At 42.6% G+C, this 21,677-nt stretch overlaps 1 protein-coding gene across 8 annotated transcripts in view; it reads right to left on the bottom strand.

The window, feature by feature from the left end:
* The window catches only part of EIF4ENIF1 (eukaryotic translation initiation factor 4E nuclear import factor 1), a 52,356-nt gene that overhangs the window by 9,509 nt on the left and 21,170 nt on the right, over positions 1-21,677 (bottom strand). For 5 of the 8 annotated variants that reach the window (XM_034949337.3, XM_034949336.3, XM_034949340.3 and 2 more), the window contains exons 4-12: positions 19,309-19,436; positions 14,808-15,094; positions 14,059-14,260; positions 9,586-9,761; positions 6,962-7,097; positions 6,255-6,434; positions 5,263-5,495; positions 1,438-1,509; positions 491-674 (exon numbers count right to left, since the gene is read on the bottom strand). In XM_034949337.3, the coding sequence (XP_034805228.3) occupies positions 491-674; positions 1,438-1,509; positions 5,263-5,495; positions 6,255-6,434; positions 6,962-7,097; positions 9,586-9,761; positions 14,059-14,260; positions 14,808-15,094; positions 19,309-19,436 (1,598 nt within the window). The remainder of the gene's footprint in view (positions 1-490; positions 675-1,437; positions 1,510-5,262; positions 5,496-6,254; positions 6,435-6,961; positions 7,098-9,585; positions 9,762-14,058; positions 14,261-14,807; positions 15,095-19,308; positions 19,437-21,677) is intronic. The other 3 variants (XM_034949339.3, XM_034949338.3, XM_063603412.1) reach the window with 1 other exon arrangement.

Here is a 21,677-nt window from a genome sequence, read left to right on the forward strand (position 1 = left end):
AACTTTTTTTGGATTGAATTCCCAAAATAAGGAATAAGACTAAAGAGCTAGATCAAAGTTAGATTTCAATAAAAAAAAAATCTATAACATGAACATATTCACCTAGAAGAGCAGCTGGTATCTTCCACGTTTGGTACCCCATCCCCCAAAAGTATATTTATTTATTTTTTTGAGACAGAGTCTCGCTCTGTCGCCCAGGCTGGAGTACAGTGGCGTGATCTTGGCTCACTGCAACCTCCGCCTCTCAGATTCAAGCGATTCTCCTGTCTCAGCCTCCTGCGTAGCTGGGATTACAGGCATGCACCACCACGTCTGGCTATTTTTGTATTTTTAGTAGAGATGGGGTTTCACCACGTTGGCCAGGCTGGTCTCAAACTTCTGACCTCAGGTGATCTGCCCACCTCGGCCTCCCAGAGTGCTGGAATTACAGGCATGAGCTACCGTGCCTGGCCATAAATTCATATTTCTTTTGACAAATAAGTATATTTACCAATTGGTGATGGTATTCTTGGGCGAAGGTAGTCAGCTGAGGCTGCTCGAGTTTGAAACACCTGTGACAAGGGAGGAGAGGGTGCTCTTTGGCCCAGTAAAGATGTTGTAGGCTCCAAGCTCCCCATAAGGCCACTCAGAAGATTGGAAGAAGCAGGTCTCTGAACTGGTTGACCCAGAAGTTCCTAAAGGCAGAAAAGCCAAATCCCTGTAAACTTAGTTATTCCTTCTACTCAGAGGCTGTGAATTATGGATTAACTTTTGAGAGCCACAAGATGGATCTCCCTCATGCTCAACTGAAGGACTTGGCATGTGTACATGCAACACATTTATCTGAATGTTCAGCTAGCAACATATGCTCTAAGTTAGTGCTATAAATAGAGGTTCCTTTTTTTTTTTTTTTTTTTGAGACAGAGTCTCACTCTTATCACCCAGGCTGGAGTGCAGTGACATGATCTTGGCTCACCACAACCTCTGCCTACCGGGTTCAAGCGATTCTCACGCCTCAGCCTCCTAAGGAGTTGGGATTACAGGCATGTGCCACCACACCAGGCCAATTTTTGTATTTTTAGTAGAGTCAAAGTTTCACCATGTTGGCCAGGCTGGTCTCAAACTCCTGACCTCAGGTGATCCACCCACCTCAGCCTCCCAAAGTGCTGAGATTACAGGTGTGAGCCACCGTGCCTGGCTAGATACTTTTAAGTTCCACAGAAACTGCAAAGGAAACTAGAAGTCAAGGCTTACTTTGTCAACTTTTTTAGCCATCCCCTATCCCCTGCCCATTGAGATTAAAAGCAACACCGCACTATGTCAGGCAACAATATCACCTCTCTGATTGCCAGGCAACACAGATCATTTTCTAAGGCCCAAAGTTGGACCACTAAGCAAAACTGGTTCAGAAGACTACTGTTCAAGACTCCAAGGCCTCAGTATAAGATTGTGAGGTACCTGCAGGATGTTCTTAGGGACAGGCTGGCCTGGAATCTCAGCAGGGGACATCAAATGGCTTTCAAGGTTTCGCTAAAAGAGTCAAAAGAAAACTGGTTTTAACTTTCTTAACTCACTTAACTTACAGATTGATTGGGGACCACAAGAAAGCATAAAATACTCCTAGGAGTTAATAGCAGAATGATACTCAAGTCACAGAAAACTTAGACCAACGTGTTCCGCTCTCATCACACAGGTCCCAAAGATCTGGGGATGGGAAGACTGTTCACATGTACATGCAAAGTTCCCTCACAGATCCTCACTATGCTAATCCTAAGTCCATTTCCCTGTTTCTAACACTGTGATCAAAAGGGGGAAAAATGGTGAAACCGGGAAACACTTACTTGAGATAACTCTTGCTACCCATTACCTTTAACAAGATTTATTGGAGACACACACACACACACTCATATATACACACATATATATATACACATACATATACACACATACATACACATACATATATATATATATACTATACACACACACACACACACACATACATACATATATAAAATTCTGAGACAGGGTCTTGTTCTGTTGCCCAGTCTGGAGTGCAGTGGTGCAATCATGGCTTGCTGCAGCCTTGACCTCTCAGACACAAGCGATCCTCTCATCTCAGCCTCCTGAGTAGCTGGGACTACAGGTGTATGCCACCACACCCAACTAATTTTTATATTTTTTGTAGAGATGGGGTTTTGCCACGTTGCCCAGGCTGGTCTTGAACTCCTGGGCTCAAGCAATCCTCTGGCCTTGGCCTCCCAAAGTGCTGGCTAAATTATAGACGTGACCCACCACACCCTGCCTACACATATGGTTTTAAAATCCTAGTAAACAACATGCAGGTTTGGCCAAAATTGTTATATTTCAGAGTTTCATATTTCAGGAAATTTAAGCTTTATTATTTTATTTTTTGAGAGAGAGTCTTGCTCTGTCACCAGGCTAGAGTGCAATGGCACGATCTTGGCTCACTGCAACCTCTGCCTCCAGGGTTCAAGCAATTCTCCTGCCTCAGCCTCCTGAGTAACTGGGACTACAGGCACATGCCACCACGCCCAGCTAATTTTTTTTTTTTTTTCAGTAGAGACGGGGTTTCACCGTGTTGGCCAGGATGGTCTCGATCTCCTGACCTCGTGATCTGCCCGCCTCGGCCTCCCAAAGTACTGGGATTACAGGCATGAGCCACCGCGCCCGGCAACTTTATTATTTTTTAAACGAGCTGTTCCAAAATGGGTATCACATACAGGGCAAAATTCAAATCCTCCACTCTTAAAGCAGTAATGGTTACTTTTTTTTTTTTTTTTTTTTTTTTTTTTGGGACAGGTCTGTGTTCTCCAGGCTGGCCTTGAACTTCTGGGTTCAAGCAACCCTCCCACCTTGGCCTCCCACGTAGCTGGAACTATAGGTGTACACTACCAGGCCTGGCCAGTGGTTACATTTTGTGCATCCAACCTGGAGTCCCCTCCTGCATTTCAGGACATCCCTATGCCCATTTAGCTCTGTGTGAAGTGCTTTCTCTGGTGTAGTTTCCCTTCCACTAGATGGAGCTGTCAAAGTCCAAAGCAGTGTCTAGGCATGACAAATAGCTCAAGAATACCCAAGTATTTTATTGTTGATTTTGGAACTGGGACTAAAGGCAGATGATTTTATAAGTAATCTCTTTAAGAGTCATTTACTTCCATCTAATAAAAACAAATAGACAACTTTATACTGCATGGCTTATTATACTTGGAGGATAGAATCTATAATTTAAAACAGAATTTAGATTGAACCAGCATGTATTATTTTTGGATGAACCAATATGACAACCTAAATAGATGGAGGCAGATCAGAAATAGTATACAAAACATACACAGCAGTAGTAATTAAAGACACCGAATTCAAAAAGTAAACCATGCCTTAACAACATGCAAATTGAGCAATATTTTGAGATAACACCTGCTATTCTTACTCCATTACTTTCCTTGTTGCATTCTTTCCTGCTAGCTGAGTTTGTCTTAGCCTTTGCCTAGCTACTTGAATGTGTCATCCATCCGTTTGGCAGGTGTTTGAGGCTCATTTGCTCAGCTAAAACCAGATACACTTCTGAGTACTAAAACCCCAACATCAAACCAACTGCCCTTACAACTCGAGTAAATTGTGTTAATATCAAATCCTAGAATCATATCTGCAATAAAATGTGGAAAAACATCAGGTAAACTGCTGAATCCCCCCTTCCATATTTTTAGTTGCTCACACCAAAAGAAAGAAGCTAATTATAAGATAGGAACCACACCATTGCAGTCAGCACCCAATCACCAAGACACAAATGTAACGAGAAAGGAAAATAGGATAGTCTACCATCTTTCAGTCTGATCTTCATTTGAAAGCATTTGTATCTAATAATTCTTTGTATAAAAGTAACTCTAAAGCAGTTTTACAGGGACATTCTCCTGCAACTGGTATGGTGTGGTCAGATACAAAGAAGTCAGTCTACCTATCTGAGGTGCCTCCTTTCAAGTGTAGGTCAGTCCTGGCACTAAGGAATAATGGAACCTCTGTCTGTCCTATTGGTCAGATAAGGAATGCTAAAAGTCAGTTGCTTTCTTTTGGTATAAGACATAATGATTCAAACAGCTATTGCTACTTGCATCTTGGCTAACTGGTTAAGTTCCCAGGCAAGCAGGGAACAGGAAAAAAAGAGGGAAAACTCAATTTGGTAAATTTGCTATAACTTAGCAACTAGAATAAGTCCATGTTTATGTTTTTATTATTCATATCTACCCTGCTTCCACATTAGTTTGTATCAAGAGATAGTGATATTAACACATAGGCTATGGGTAAGAACTACCCTCTCAAAATTGTTAGGACAAAGAACCAGTATATTATAAACACTTGCATTTACAAGGTGATATGCAGTTGTGTCACCTTGTAACCTAACTTCATGCCTACAAGTTTTGTTTTTAACTTGGAGCCACAACTTTTTCCATTAGTAAATTGACAGAATGTAATTATCCTGACAAACCCATCTTACTTTTTTTTTTTTTTTTTTTTGGAGACAGTCTCACTCTGTTGCCCAGCCTGGAGTGCAGTGGCGTGACCTCGGCTCACTGCAACTTTCATTTCCCAGGTTCAAGCAGTTCTCTTGTCTTGGCCTCCCAAGTAGCTGAGATTACAGGCGCATGCCCCCACGCCTGGCTAATTTTTATTTTTAGTAGAGATGGCGTTTCACCATGTTGGCCAGGCTGGTCTCAAACTCCTGACCTCAGGTGATCTGCCTGCCTCAGCCTCCCAAAGTGCTGGGATTACACGCGTGAGCCACTGTGCTCAGCCCCATCTTAGATACTTTACAAATGATTTGTATGACTGCAAGAATGCAGGTAATCCCTGGTATCTGGGAATAATTAGAAGATGTGAATAAAGATTTTACTATACAAATATGGTAAAGAATATGAACTTAAGTAGCTGAATAACAAGAAAATTTTCTCTGGAGTTCATCCAAAAAGATAGTTTTATACCTCATTTTAGCAGTGACTTAAAGTTATACAGGCATTACCATAAGACTGAATCTTTTAATCTTTATACTGTCACCCACAATACATATAAATTAACCACAAGCCTGCTTTTTCCAGTAACAAATAGCATATCAATAATTAAGGAACACACAAAAGCATCAAGGACCAAATGACTACTAAAGAATTTCCAACTTACTCAGAATACCTTTTTAAAAATCCTTTTATTGTGGTGGGAAAAAGAAGAAAAAAAAAAGGAGAAAAGGGTGGGGGGTTTGTGTCAGATACTTACGCTGACTTTGGGCTGAGAAGGCAAAGTCCCACTTGCCTTCATTGTGCTCACTAGCTTGTTGAACGCAGTCATGTCTCCGTCCTTCTTCAGTTGTCGATTGTTGGTTACAGCACTCAAGGTCTCTTCTAGGTGTTCTGCCATGAAGGGAGTTGAATTCTTCACTTGCTGGTCAACCTTCAAGCCCTTCAGACCTGCTTCTACCTCCTCCACTGAAAGCACAACCCCTGAATGTGCTGAGAAGTTGAGAACGTCCAGGTTAAATCAAGCAAAGAGATATCTGGTAGGAATTCTCTTTGGCTAGTATGACAGATAAGATGAAAATAATTTATTTCAAAATTGAGATGAGACTGTCAGAAAAGACTGACACCAAAAATAAACTAATAACACTTAAAATCAAATTGTGTACTAAGAGATGGCATAAACTAAACCTAAAATGTTTAGATGCTAGAAACTGGGGGACCACAACTATGAGGTGCTATTCCTTAAAACTTGACAAGCTCCTGCTGTGCATCCTGCAGAAGGATATGAGTCTTCTGGGAGACTTGTTACCTGGGACAAGAATCCCAGATAGCCCAACATTGCCAAGATTGCTGCCTGCACCGTGGTCATTATATCACTAAGTTTTTATGTTGAGAATTTATAGCCTAAGCAACAACATGGAAGACTAGGGCAGATTTGTGAGGAAATGGTAAGTTATGCTCTGGAGGAATAAAACATTCACTGGAGTTTGTTTTCAACATTCACTGGATTATTACAACCAGACCCTAGGTAAGAACTTATAGGAAAAGTTCTCATAGGGCTCATGACCCACTGTGAGATTCTCAAAGAGGTGGTATTGTTTGATGAAATGAGTTTTTAAAAAAGAACATTAAACAAAAACCCAATATATATTTGACTTTTTATGAAACAGAGGTTATGTTAGACCCAACTGCCTGAAGACTGAACATCTAGACCTTTTCAGATATCTAAAACAGATATTCATAAACACTTACAGCTTTCTTTAAGTTTTTCTTTATTTGCAGAAAGGCTGGAAAGAAGAGGTTTCAAATCCACTTTGGCTTTCTGTAGCATTTCTAAAATATCCACTTTATTTTCAGCATGGTCTTCCAATGGTATAGGAGCAAAGTAATTCCCCGAGTTCTGTCCAGGAGAGAGGATGGCTTGCTCCAGACCTGATATTGCAAATAAACATACTCAAAATTAATCTGTTCCAGTAAAGAAACATGCCTTCAACAGTATTTTTCTTTCTTTTTTTTTTTTCTTTGAGATGGAGTTTCGCTTTTTCGCCCAGGCTGGAGTGCAGTGGCGCAATCTCAGCTCACTGCAACCTCCGCCTGCCAGTTTCAAGCGATTCTCCTGCCTCAGCCTCCTGAGTAGCTGGGACTACAGATGCCCGCCACCACGCCTGGCTGATTTTTGTATTTTTAGTAGAGATGGGGGTTTCACCATGTTGGCCAGGCTGGTCTCAAACTCCTAACCTTGTGATCTGCCTGCCTTGGCCTCCCAAAGTGCTGGGATTACAGGCGTGAGCCACTGCACCCGGCCCCTTCAACAATATTAAAAGGACACAAATTGAAGGCTTTTCAGTTGTCCAGAGACCCTTTGACCCTAATTGACTCCTGACTAATGAAGACAAAATGAACCATATCAGGGAAAAACCCAGGTTTACCTTCAAGGGCAGAATCTGAAGCCATTTTACCTGCAAGTCTCTCTAGCTCTTCATGTGGTGTTGACCCAAGACTGCTGGATCGGCTTCCTGATCTGCTCGGGTTAGAGAACCACCTACTGAACCGACTGGCAGAGACTGACCCTTCTCCCAAAACATCTTCTATCATCTGAAGAAAAAGACAATAAAAACTAATAGTTTCTAGATGAAAAAGGACAAGAAGGTTTAAATCTTATGAAAGGGTCACTTACTTTGAAACTTCCTTTCATGCTCGTGACCTGAAGATAAATACTCTCAGAACCTAGGAATTTGAACACCTTTTTCTTCCTCCATCCTGGGTAATTTCTGAATAACCCAAACTTGAGTATAACCATCTACTTACTTTCCTTTTCTATTTTTTATTACTTTTTTTTTTTTTTTTTGAGACAGAGTCTCGCTCTGTCACCCAGGTTGGAGTGCAGTGGCATGATCTCGGCTCACTGCAAGCTCCGCCTCCCGGGTTCACACCATTCTCCTGCCTCAGCCTCCTGAGTAGCTGGGACTACAGGCGCCCGCCACCACGCCCGGCTAATTTTTTGTATTTTTAGTAGAGACGGGGTTTTACCGTGTTAGCCAGGATGGTCTCGATCTCCTGACCTTGTGATCCGCCCGCCTTGGCCTCCCAAAGTGCTAGGATTACAGGCATGAGCCACCACACCCGGTCTACTATTTTTTGAAGACAGTCTCGCTCTGTTGCCCAGGCTGAAGTGCAGGGGTGCAATCTTGGCTCACTGCAACCTCTGCCTCCCAGGTTCAAGTGATTCTTATGCCTCAGGCTCTCGAGTAGCTGAGACTACAGGCATACGCCACCACATGCCTGGCTATTTTTAATTTTATTTTTAGTAGAGATGGGTTTTTACCATGTTGGCCAGGCTTGCCTCGAACTTCTGACCTCAAATGATCCACCTGCCTTGGCCTCCCAAAGTGCTGGGATTACAGGCATGAACCACCACACCCAGCCTACTTTCTAAGAATATAAAGCAAAGCCTCTATGCTACAAAAAGGTTTTCGGGTTTCTATCCTTTGCCTCAGGAGTAAATCCACGTACTACCAAATGTTCTCAGAGAACAGTGTCAATGCCACAGCATTCCACTGACAAGCTGATAAGTGACCTTCAACTAAATATCAAGTATGGGGAACTGATGAAAGAAAACCATTGCTTCAAACTTAGTGGTTTCAAGGTTGTAATGAACATTATGAAATTCAATCTTGAGAGTTTCAGAAGCCAAAGGCTAAAAAAGTAGAGCTCATAAAGACTGTAATTCCAAGTCAAAGTTTAGAAAAAGTATGATTGTGGAAGATGAAATTTCAACTGATCTCTAATTTCTGTTTGAGATTAATAGAGAGTTTTCAGGTGTTTTCTGTTTCCAAATCCAACCTCCATAGTTTACATTTAATAAGGGCAATTAAATAACACACTATGAACAATAAATTGCTTTGGTAGAAATTATGAAATAGTGCCAATCTTTCTTAAAAACTAGATTTAAGCATTTAAAAAAATTTTCAATTCAAATCATACGATAAATTCAGTCAAATATCCAAATTGATTTTTTGCAGTATTCTTATCAATATTTAGAAAAGACAAGATAGAGCAAACATCTATCCAAAAATCAGACATATCCTTGAAAATAAGTCATATACTTTCACTTCAATCCCACTGATAAACAGAAAACATGCTTTTTCAAAAACTGGTACATGGATGACAGAATTAGTGACTGTTTTATTTGAAATCTGGAACCCACAGTTTCCAAAGTTAAGCAGGGGAAGCTTAGATTTATTCTTTGTTCTTATCTGGAAGAATGTTTTCATAATCCATACCCAAATTAAGCCACAATATACTTCTTTTGAAGGGATTTTAATTCGAGACCCTAATTATTGTTTCCAGAATTTCTATTTTCAGAGGAATTATCTAGACAATTTCAATCACATTCCACCTGTAGATGCTCATACCTTAAATAATGCTGACTTTTAAGTGCACTAATTTTGTATTAATTAAAATATAAGATAAGCATGATACATCACTGTGAAAAATTGGGGAGTGTATCCAAAATATAAGCATCTTAGTGATAAACAGGAATTCTAAAAATAACTTTAAAAAGCCAGGTGCGGTGGCTCACGCCTGTAATCCCAGCACTTTGGGAGACCAAGACAGGAGGATCACAAGGTCAGGAGTTCAAGACCCGTCTGGCCAACATAGTGAAACCCCATCTCTACTAAAAATACAAAAATTAGCCGGGCATGGTGGCACACACCTGTGATCCCAACTACTCAGGAGGCTGAGGCAGAAGAATCGCTTGAACCCAGGAGACGGAGGTTGCAATGAGCCAAGATCGCGCCACTGCACTTCAGCCTGGGTGACAGAGTAAGATTCCGACTCAAAAAAAAAAAAAAAAAAAGAATTTTTAGTCTAACACCACCAGCTTAAAAAAGAGTTAACTGGTACAAAAATCTCATATTATCCATTAAGCCTCTCAAAACAAAGCCAACAAAAATTTAAATATGTAAGAATAAAAGCCAAAAACCCCAAAAGCATCTAGCAAAACAACACTTTCAAACCGATGTCTTAAATACTCAGGTCAAATTTAACCACACATTTTTAAGTGTGCTGCTACACTCACCGAAGCCAAGCATGGCACCTTATCAAGGTTAAAGAACTCATTAAAGTCAAAGTCTCCTGGGGACTGCTCAGGCAAGACGGCATCCCTTGGCACTTCCTGATCAGCCGCAGGCTCCTGTGCAAGGATGACCTCCACTTCATCCTCTTCGGCCACTCCTCCATTGCACTCTACTATACCTGAAAGCAAAACCAGGACAAAAACCGTCTGATAAGTAAATCACTCCAGTGTCCCTCTGTGGCTTCAGCCATCAGTATACGTGTAGAAGAGCCACACATGACTTAAAAAGCAGACTTCTTGTGCAGGTACTGTACTTGCAAGAATAAAACAGTCCCCCTTCTACGGGAGGCAGAAGAGGAAAAAAGCTTTAATAAAGCCAGAACACCAACAGGATGTGGGGAGGATTATGGTTCCCTTCGTGGGAACTTCATATTTTCTATAGTGGAGGGGGGTCTTTTTTTTTTTTTTTTTTTGAGATGGGGTCTTGCTCTGTTGCACAGGCTGGAGAGTAGTGGCATGATCACAGCTCACTGTAGTCTCTACCTCCTGGGCTCAGGTGATCCTCCTGCCTTAGCCTCCAGAGTATCTGGGACCACAGGTGCACACCACCATGCCTGGATAATTTTTAAATTTTTTGTAGAGACTGAGTCTCGCTAAATTGCACAGCCTGGACTTAAACTGCTGACCTCAAGTGATCCTCCTGCCTCGGCCTCCCAAAGTGCTAGGATTACAGTAGTGAGCCACTGTGTCCAGCACCATGCCTAGTTCTTTTTCTAGTGATTTTTTTTCTAAAGGATAGTCTTTGCAAGTCTCTTACTGCTTAAAAATGGAACCAAATTAATTTAGCTCTGCTTCTGCCCATGCACCTGTAGCACCACTTTCAGTCAGGGCTCAGCAACCTAAGGTATTTATGAGAAACCTGGCATGAGGGCAATTTTCACTTGCCTACAGGTTGGTTGTTGTAGCTCATCCTTCAAGGTGAAATTCAAATGTGACCTTCTCTGGGAAGCTTGCCCCGCCTACCCATTTTTGCCCTACCCAGTAAAATTAATTGCTACCTTCTCTATAATCCTTGTGTCATCTCTGAGTACTTGTCACACTGTATAATAGTAACTCTCTGGTGAGGCTAAACTCTGAGGGTAGGGAACCTGGTCTAACCAGCTTTGTCTTACTCTATAGTGCCAGGTATACTCTATAATGTTCAGTTGTTTTTAGGATGGGGAGACAAAGTGAAACTGCCAGATGCTAACATTTAAGGCATCTGACATCTTAGTTTTTAATGTTTTTATTTGTTTTTATTTATTTTAAATACATAGCAAGGGCAACCTAGAGACATTCTGTAGTTATCTAATGGGATGAACCAAGACCCCTGGATTCTACTCCAGGCTCTGCCATGAAATCCATCCCTTCTCTCCAGGTCTCAATTTCTCTCTGCATCTGTAAAATAAGGAGGTGCCACTACCAATCTATCTCACTCCTGACTCCTGCACTTGATACAAGAATGGTTGAAATTCAGATTTCACCTCACTTAAGAAAAACATAATTTTTTCTCACCAGAAGCCTGATCTTTATCGTTAAAGTGGTGCTTTACTGGGTGCTGCTTTAATTAAGAATGAGACAAAGACATATCTCAAAGCCAATTTAATAGCAAAGTCTTCCAAGTTACCTGTCAATTTCTTACATTATCCTAAGGAGCAGTGTGTGATAGCACAAAGATAATGGTAATATGTACTATATTTTCAAGACTACAAAAGAAGATGAGTATTTTGATTCTCCATTTCCTTCTCCTTCTAAATAAATGCCATCAGCTTATTTCTGCTTATATTTGTCTTCATCAAAATGTTAAGGTGGCACTGATTTTTCCCTTATTTATTAAAATAGCTTTCCCAGACCAGGCGCAGTGGTTCACGCCTATAATCCCAGCACTTTGGGAGGCTGAGGCAGGTGGATCATGAGGTCAGGAGATTGAGACCATCCTGGCTAACACAGTGAAACACCATCTCTACTAAAAATACAAAAAATTAGCTGGGTGTGGTGGCGCACACCTGTAATCCCAGCCACTCGGGAGGCTGAGGCGGGAGAATCACTTGAACCTGGAGGCAGAGGTTGCAGTGAGCCAAGATCAGGCCACTGCACTCCAGCCTTGGCGACAGAGCGAGACTCCGTCTCAAAAAAAAAAAAAAAAAAATTAATTAAAAAAAAAATAGAGGACTGGCGCAGTGGCTCACGCCTGTAATCCCAGTACTTTGGGAGGCCGAGGCGGGTGGATCACGAGGTCAGGAGATCGAGACCATCCTGGCTAACATAGTGAAACCCCATCTCTACTAAAAATACAAAAATTTAGCTGGGCGTGGTGGTGAGCGCCTGTAGTCCCAGCTACTCCGGAGACTGAGGCAGGAGAATGGCGTGAACCCAGAGGCGGAGTTTGCCGTGAGCTAAGATCGTGCCACTGCACTCCAGCCTGGGCAACAAAGCAAGACTCCGTCTCAAAACAAACAAACAAACAAAAAACAAAAAAAAAGGCTTTCCCCTTTTGTTGCCTAGTATCTGCCAAAAGGCTTTCAACTAAGCCTGAAAGCTTGAGGCAGGTAGAATTTACTGAGTGCCTTCTTGGAGGCTGAGTTCTGATGGGTACATGTGTTCTTCAATGCTAAAGGTAACCCTTAAGTTATGATAGGCATTGTTCTTCCCTTTACAAAGAAACAGGCCCAGCTGTCAAAATTTTGTCAAAAATTATCCTTTTCTAAGCAGGAGCCCTAGTACTTTAACCCAGGTTAGTCCCCACCTGGCTCTACAGTGCCTCCTTCCCAAGACCATCAGCCTGGGACTGGCCACCTTACAGCCAGGTCACTGCCCTAAAAAATGACTGGCTGCAGACCAATGGGCTCCCACTCTGCAGCAGGTACTTCACACACATTAGCTCTGGCTCCTTCAGTTTAGCAAGGGAGATATCTGACCCCATCTTACAGCTGAGGAAACTAAGTTTTTTTGGTTTTTTTGGAGACAGAGTCTCAACTCTGTCTCCCAGGCTGGAGTGCAGTGGCACAATCTCGCTGCAACCTGTCTCCTGGATTCAAGCAATTCTCCTGCCTCAGCCTCTCCAGTAGCTGGGAGTACAGGCATGCGTCAACACACCCAGCTAATTTTTGTATTTTCAATATAGACAGGGTTTCACCATGTTGGCCAGGCTGGCTCAAACTCTTGACCTCAAATGATCCACCCGCCTTGGCCTCCCAAAGTGCTGGGATCACAGGCGTGAGCCACCGTACTCATCCTGAAACTAAGTTTGAGAGAAGGCAAATCACAAACAACTGACCTGGGAAGGCCTAATACCATGATGAAGAAGGTAGGCTCTGATGCCCAGAAGCATCTTGCTTTACTCTTGACTTCACTACTTATTTCCATGGTGACTACCTTAAGTGTCCTTGAGTTACTTAAGCCCTCTGAGCCTCCATTTGCTCATCTATGAAATGGGCATAAAAAAGTACCTACACTGCACAAGGTCATTAGGAGACGAAGGATTACACAGACAAAATACACTCACCACTGTGTTTAGGACATAATTGCTCAATAAATGAGACCTCTCATTTTTCTACCACGTTTCTTATTTCTGGGGAACTCTTTCATGTACACAGTCCTCTTACAGGATAACTTGAGACTTTTCTGTTTAGTGTGGCAGGCAGAACGAGTTAGGGAAACAGTACAATCTACACTTAGTGAATCCTCACTTAAGCAGTTCCAGGGGCTGGGCATGGTGGCTCACACCTATAATCCTAGCACTTTGGGATGCCGAGGCGAGTGGATCACCTGAGGTCAGGAGTTCGAGACCAGCCTGGGCAACATGGTGAAACCCCATCTCTACTAAAAATAGAAAAAATTACCCAGGCGTCATGGCAGGCACCTGTAATCCCAGCTACTCGGGAGGCTGAGGCAGGGAAGAATCGCTTGAACCAAGGAGATGGAGGCTGCAGTGAGCTGAGATGGTGCCACTGCACTCCAGCCCGGGCAACTGAGCGAGACTCCGTCTCAAAAAAAAAAAAAAGATTTCAAAATCAGGATGCATCATGAAAAACTTGCCATTTCCTATACATCTGGTGCCCATTCCTAAGTGTACAATTAGCCAGTGATAATCACATCTCTATTTTATTTTTGAGACAGTCTTGCTCTGTCACCCAGGCTGGAGTGCAGTGGTGTGATAGCTCACTGCAACCTCTGCCTCCCAGGTTCAAGCAATTCTTGTGCCTCAGCCTCCCGAGTAGCTGGGACTACAGGAACCAGCCACCACACCCCACTAATTTTTGAATTTTTGTGGAGACGGGGTTTCACCATGTTGGCCAGGCTGGTGTCGAACTCCTGACCTCAGGTGATCCGCCCACCTCGGCCTCCCAAAGTGTTGGGATTACAGGTGTGAGCCACCACGCCCAGCCTACATCTCATTTTAAAACAGCGAACTTCCCTCCCAAAGTTTGAACTGACCTTCCTTCACAGAGGCTGTCCGTCGCCTTGTTCTTTTTCTCCCTTTGTGATCTTCTTCTAGTATCTTATCATCAAAGCCAGTCAGTTCGATGGTTTCAGACTGACTTGTGGGTCCAGCAGAGAACCACTCTGGTTCTTCTTCTGTGTAAGAATCATTTCTTCTACGCTCACCAAAGACACGCTTACTATCTCCAAACTCTCTCTGAAAAAGTACATAAAGCAAGATTTAAAAATTTCTAGTCAAGCCATTTCTACTTCAGTCAAGGTCTTCGTTGTAATGTTCAATAGTGAAAGGAAGATATGATGCTGTATACCTGAGGCCCATCACCATCCCCACCCCTTCCTCCCTGACTGGTTTAAGAGCAGGCTGTGTTCATGCCTGTTCTCAAAGTAACCTGGTATAAAAAAAGTGAATATCAAGTCCCCAAGCACATGAACTACCAAAGAATCTAGAAGACAAACCCAGGTCGGGTGTGGTGGCTCATGCCTGTAATCCCAGCACTTTGGGAGGCCGAGGCAGGCCGATCACCTAAGGTTGGGAGCTTGAGAGACCAGCCTGACTAACATGGAGAAACCCCGTCTCTACTAAAAATATAAAAAGTTAGCCGGGTATGGTGGTGCGTGCCTATAATCCCAGATACTGGGCTGAGGCAGCGGTGAGTCAAGATCGTGCCGTTGCACTCCAGCCTGGGCAACAAGAGCAAAACTCCGTCTCAATTTAAAAAAAAAAAAAAAAAAAAAAGACAAACCCTGAAACGCTTGTCCTTGAAGTCCCTCTCTCGGTCTCTGTCTCTCAAGTCCCGCAGGTCCTTATCGCTAAGACGGTGATCCTTCTCAAAGGTCCGGGCAGAGATTATCCTCCCACTGCCAATCCTACGTCCACCAAGCAGACGAAGCCCATCACTATCTTTCTCTAATGGACTTCCTGAGCGCCGGGAGCTAACAGCAGCTGTCACGTGGCAGCCCCCTCCAAAGCTCCGTCTCTGAGGGCTGAGAACAACATCTAAGTCATCTTCTTTCACACGCTCTCGTGGATCTGGAAGGACGTGGGAAAGACAAAGTTAAACAAACCAACAAGGGTGTTTTCTTCTTTTTTAGATAGTATGTCCATGACTGATGGGAGGAAGGGGATGGTTGGAAGACAGTCACCACTAAAATTGGGCTTATCAGCAGATTCAGGGTAACATGTACATTATGTATTTAAATAAGGCTGAGACATTGGCCTTCCTCTTTGCAGCAATAGAAGTACGTCCCGATAAATAATTTTCCATGATTAGTCTTTGCAGTGCCTTTATTTTGACCAAATCCTTATCTAAGAATTATTAGCAAATGTTTTGTCAACTAATAAACTACAGTAGGCGTATTTGAAAAAATAACTGCTTAAAAAGTTAAAGTGTCTCTTCAACAAAATGGTGTTGAACGGTTAGATATCCACAGACAAAGAAATGAACTTAAATCTATATTTGGGGCCGGGCATGGTGGCTCACGCCTCTAATCCAGTACTTTGGGACATCAAGGCAGGTGGATCACGAGGTTAGGAGTTCAAGACCAGCCTGGCCAAGATGGTGAAACCCCGTCTCTACTAAAACTACAAAAATTAGCCAGGCATTGTGGCAGGTGCCTGTAATCCCAGTTACTTGGGAGGCGGAGGCAGGAGAATCGCTTGAACCCGGAGGCAGAGGTTGCAGTAGCAGAAGTCGCCCCACTACACTCTAGCCTGGGCGAAATACTAAGATTCAGTCTCAAAAAAAAAAAAAAAAAAAAAAAAAAAAAATATATATATATATATATATATATATAGTAACAGATATATACAAAAATTAATTCAAAATGGATCACAGATCTAAATGTAAAACCTAAAACTAAAAATTTCTAGAACAAAATATAGGAGGAAATCCTTGTGGCACTGGGTTAGGCAAAATTTTCTTAGGCATGACACCAAAAGCATGATCCATTTAAAAAACACTGATAGACTGGGCTTGATCAAAATTTAAAACTTCTACTCTTTGAAAGACACTGTTTAGAGAATGCAAAGACAAGCCACAGACTGAGACAAAATATTTCAAAGCATTCTTCTGATAAAGGACTTAAATTCAGAACACATAAAATCTCTTAATAAACCAACCCAGTGGCTCACGCCTGTAATCCCAGCACTTTGGGAGGCTGAGGTAGGTGGATCACCTGAGGTTAGGAGTTCGAGACTAGCCTGACCAACATGGTGAAACCTCGTCTCTACTAAAAATACAAAATTAGCCAGGCGTGGTGGTAGGCGCCTGTAATCCCAGCTACTTGGGAGGCCGAGGCAGGAGAACTGCTTAAACCTGGGAAGTGGAGGTTGCAGTGAGCTGAGACTGCACCACTGCACTGTAGCCTGGGCACCAAGAGCCAGACTCTGTCTCAAAAAAAAAAAAAAAAAACCAACACTATTGAAAAATGGACAAATGGTTTGAACAGACACTTCACCAAAGAGGTTATGTGGAAGGCAAATAAGCATATGAAAAGATACTCAACATAATTAGTCATTAGGGAAATGCAAATTAAACCATGTGATACTACTACACGCCTATTAGAATGGCTAAAATTTAAATGACTGACCATTCCAAGTGCAGATGAGGATGTTGGAACAAGTGGAACTCTCATACACCACTGGTGGAAACGTAAAATGGTACAACTACTTTGGAAAACAGTTTGGCAATTTCCCAGAAGGTTAAACATACATCTACTATACAACCCAGCCATTTTAATCCTAGGTTTTTACCCAAGAGAAAAGAAAGCTTATGTCCAGAGACTTGTACATGAATGTTCATTGCAGCTTTGGTTATTTAACAGTCAAAAACTGGAAACAACCCAAATGTACATCAACAGATAAACGGATCAACTGCTAAATCCATACAATGGAATACTATTAAGCAATGAAAATAAACTAGACAACAACGTGGATGAATCGTAACTATTCTTAGTGAAAAAAGCTACACAAGGAGTATATACTATAGTAACTCCATTTATATAAAATCCTAGGAAATGTAAACTAATCTATAGGAACAGAAAGCAGATACAGAAAGCAGATCAGTCCGGACACTATGGTTCATGCCTGTAATCCCAACACTTTGGGAGGCTGAGACAGATGGATCACCTGAGGTTGGGAGTTCAACACCAGCCTGGCCAACATAGGGAAACCTTGTCTCTACTAAAAATACAAAAATTGGGGCTAGGCACGGTGATTCATGCCTGTGATCCCAGCACTTTGGGAGGCTGAGGTGGGTGGATCACTTGAGGTCAGGAGTTTAAGACCAGCCTGGCCAACATGGTGAAACCCTGTCTCTACTAAAAATACAAAAATTAGGCAGGCATGGTGGCGCACGCCTATAATCCCAGCTACTTGGGAGGCTGAGGCGCGACAATCGCTTGAACCCGGGAGGCAGAGGTTGCAGTGAGCCAAGATCGCGCCACTGCACTCCAGCCTGGGTGACAGAGCAAGACTCTGTCTCGGTGGGGGAAAAAAAAAATTAGCTGGGCACGGTGGAACGTGTATGTGTAATCCCAGCTACTCAGGAAGCTGAGGCAAGACAATCGCTTTAACCTGGGAGGCAGAGGTTGCAGTAAGCAGAGACCACGCCACTGTACTCCAGCCTAGGCGACAGAGGGAGACTCTGTCTCAAAAAAACAAAAAAAAAAACAAAGCAAATCAGCGCTTGCTTGGGAAGGGGGAAGTGTTGTGGGGGGGAGCTAAAGGGAGGGACACATAGGAATACTAGGGAACTTTTGGGGGTGATAAAAATGCTTATGTTGATTTTGGTAACGGTTTCACAGGTATATACTCATGTCAAGACATCAAATGGTATACTTTTTGTGCAGGCTATATGTAAATTCTATCTCAATAAATTTATTGGTGTAGGAAGAACAAACATGTCACCACACAAAAAATGTCTTCCTAGAAAAACCAGGAAACTGAAGATTAGTCCAAGTGAGAAAAATCTGCTTTAATTCTGTTATCACAAACAGCTCCTAGAATGTTCTGTTGTGTACTTTTACAGAATTTCTGTGCAGTCTCAGTTTTTTCTAAACACAGGATACAATATGGAAAGTTTTCTATGAGTCAGTACGTCATGAACATTATTTGCCAATAAACACATCTGCAACATGGTTTTACAGGACAATGCAATGTAACATTCCCATATATGGATATACCGAAGTTTACGCGACCCATTTCTACTGTTGGATATTTAGGTTCCTTCTCAGTTTTCATCATTTTAATAAAGTCTCTGCATATCTTTAATGATTCTGCTAGAATAAATTCTTTGAGAGACATTACTGTGCTGAGTGTACTGACAGACTGTGTAGAAGGGTCTTATAGCTTAAACTAGAGCCGGGCTATCTTTTTCGTTTAGTTCCAAGTTTTTATGATGGGTCATCCTCTCATCTCAAAAAAAGTTCTTGCAACAAGTTCCTTGACTGCTTTTATATTACCTGGTCTCCATTTCACCCTTAAACAACGTTTCTAAAGGGGTAAACTTTAAACTAGGAAAGTTGGAAGATCAGACTTAACTTCAGTCTCAAACCGTATCCAAGCCTTTATTCAGATCACAGTCTACTATGAATTAAGAATTGCCAGAACTAGGCCGGGCGCAGTGGCTCATGCCTGTAATCCCAGCATTTTGGGAGGCCGAGGTGGGTGGATCACGAGGTTAGCAGTTCAAGACCAGCCTGGCCAAGATGGTGAAACCCCATCTCTACTAAAAATACAAAAACTAGCCAGGCATGGTGGCAGGCACCTGTAATCCCAGCTACTTAGGTGGCTAAGGCAGAGAATTGCTTGAACCCAGGAGGCAGAGGTTGCAGACTAGGCAACAGAGCAAGACTCCGTCTCAAAAAAAAACAGAACAAAAAAAAAAAGAATTGCCAGAACTAATTTATACCGGAGGACTGGTCTCACATATGAAAGAAAGCATAATGAGATTTCCAGCACAGCTTTATGCTACCCACCACATCTAACTCAGTTATCCATGCCAGTGAAAGATAATCGGTACTTTTAATTCAGAAGCACACAGCCTAACAGTCTTCTTATATAGCTGTGACAAAGTAGACTATGACTTTACCCTGCTGATTAGGAAAAACCCAACCGATAAATCAGTTTCCTGATAATGACATTTCCCCTCAAAGCATAAAATTCTCAGAGCTAAGAATGAAACCAGCAGCCAAAAGCATGTCCCCAAAATCACTAACCCCACTTCTGAGTGACTGTGTGCTCACCTACTATCCTGCGCACCAGGGAAGGCCGGTCTGTATCCAACTCTTTCTTCAGACTTTCCACTGGTGAGCTCCGCCCTGAAGCTGGGTAGAGAGAGGCATGCCACTTCTCAGGGTCCCAGACACCATCACTACAGGTCAAAAAATACAACTGTTAGCACTTACGCCCATGAACCATATAGGCAGTGTGATTTCTAAACCTCCTCAGCTAATAGTTATGGAAACCCATTTCTCCTTTTTTGAGACAGGGTCTCGCTCTGTCGCCCAGGATGGAGCGCAGTGGCGTGATCTCAGCTCACTGCGCCCTCTGCCTCTCAGGTTCAAGTGATTCTTCTGCCTCAGCCTCACCAGTAGCTGGGATTACAAGTGCCCACCACCACATCTTGCTAATTTTTGTACTTTTAGTAGAGACAGGGTTTCACCAGTTGGCCAGGCCAGGTCTCTAACTCCTAACCTCAAGTAATCTGCCTGCCTTGGCTTCCCAAAGTGCTGGCTCACAGATGTGAGCCACTACGCCCAGCCAGAAACCCATTTCTAAAATAAAGCTTCATGACTGCCTGCAGAATTGTTACCTCTTTTAATATGAAAACAAAAACATCTATTAATTCAGTAATGCTTTGTTGTTGATCACACAACACCAATAGTCACTTGAAAACTAATGGTCTGTACACAATTGAAACATTCAGACCATATACCTTGGCATGCACATGGATTACAATAACTACGCCTGTACTATACAAAAAAGATGTTCCATAAATATTAACTGTTGTTTACTGAAGACTAATACAAAGGAGAAAAAAGAGTCCCTTAACTCTCTCACCAGAAGTAGCACCTGGATCATTTGATGTGTATTTTTCCAGAATTTCTATGCACAGTCTTAGTTTTTCCACAAGCAGGGCAAACAGCTCTTACGACCTAAAATGTGTAGTTTAGGTTTTATTTTATTCTCTGTGTAATGATGGGGTGCTGGGTAGTACTGTGCACGAGCAGAAACTCTGGAGCCCAAAATCTGGGCTTTAATTCTAGTTTTGCCACTACTACTGGGAACATCCTGGACAAGTTACTGAGCTGCATCTTCTGCAGAAAGAACTCCCCAACCCCCAGATTAGACCAGGCCATGCTATACACTAGCAACGTACTTCACACTTGTCCTTTGCAGCCTGTGATGTTTGCAATGATAAATTTTTACAAGTATTTGATTATATCCTTCCATAGACCAATGCCCCATGAAGCCACGGAATATTTTATAGAACCTGGCACAGTATTTATCACATACCAGGTACCAATGAACATTTCTTGAATAAGTGAGTTAGCGTTTCAGTCTCAAACTCCTCACAATAAAATATATACTACCTACCTTCTACGGTAGTGGTGAGGATTATCTAGCATTTAAGAGCCCAACAAATTTTAGTTCTCAGAGAGGTGAAACGAAATGAGAAGCTCTCTCCTCTTTCTTATTTTTACCACCAGGCACAATGTCTCTGCTTCAGAAATAAAAGCTGTTTGTCTGCCCAGGATAACTTTTTTATTTTTTTCAGACAGGGTCTCAGAGTTCTGTCACCCAGACTGGAATGCAGTGGCATGATTATACCTCACTGCAGCCTGAAACTTCTGGACTCAGGTGATCCTCCCATCTCAGCCTCCTGAGTAGTTATGACTACAGGCAGGTGCCACCATGCCCAGATAATTTTTAAAAATATGTTTTGTAGGCCAGACGCAGTGGCTCATGCCTGCTAATCCCAGCACTTTGGGAGGCTGAGGTGGATGGATCACCTGAGGTCAGGAGTTCGAGACCAGCCTGGCTAACATGGTGAAACCCCATCTCTACTAAAACTATAAAAATTAGCCAGGTGTGGTGGTGGGTGCCTGTAATCCCAACTACTTGGGAGGCTGAGGCAGGAGAATCGCTTGAACCCGGGAGGCGAAGGTTGTGGTGAGCCAAGATTGCGCCATTGCACTCTAGCCTAGGCAACAAGAGCGAAACTCCACCTCAAAAAAAAAAAAAAAAAGAAAAATCCTAACTAATTGGCATAGCCATTATTCAAGTATCAAGTATCACCTTCATCAGGGAATGTGGTTGAGGCATCCACGTTTTTTTTTTTGTTGTTTTGTTTTTTTGAGATGGAGTCTTGCTCTGTCGCCCAGGCTGCAGTGCAATGGCGCAGTCTAGGATCAACCCAACCTCCACCTCCCGGGTTCAAGCGATTCTCCTGCCTCAGCCTCCCGAGTAGCTGGGACTATAGGCATGTGCCACCACACCCAGCTAATTTTTGTATTTTTAGTAGACACAGGGTTTCGCCGTGTTGGCCAGGCTGGTCTCAAACCCCTGACCTTGTGATCCGCCCACCCTGGCCTCCCAAAGTGCTGGGATT

The sequence above is a fragment of the Pan paniscus genome, chromosome 23 (genome assembly GCF_029289425.2).
Source record: "Pan paniscus chromosome 23, NHGRI_mPanPan1-v2.0_pri, whole genome shotgun sequence".
Taxonomy (NCBI): domain Eukaryota; kingdom Metazoa; phylum Chordata; class Mammalia; order Primates; family Hominidae; genus Pan; species Pan paniscus.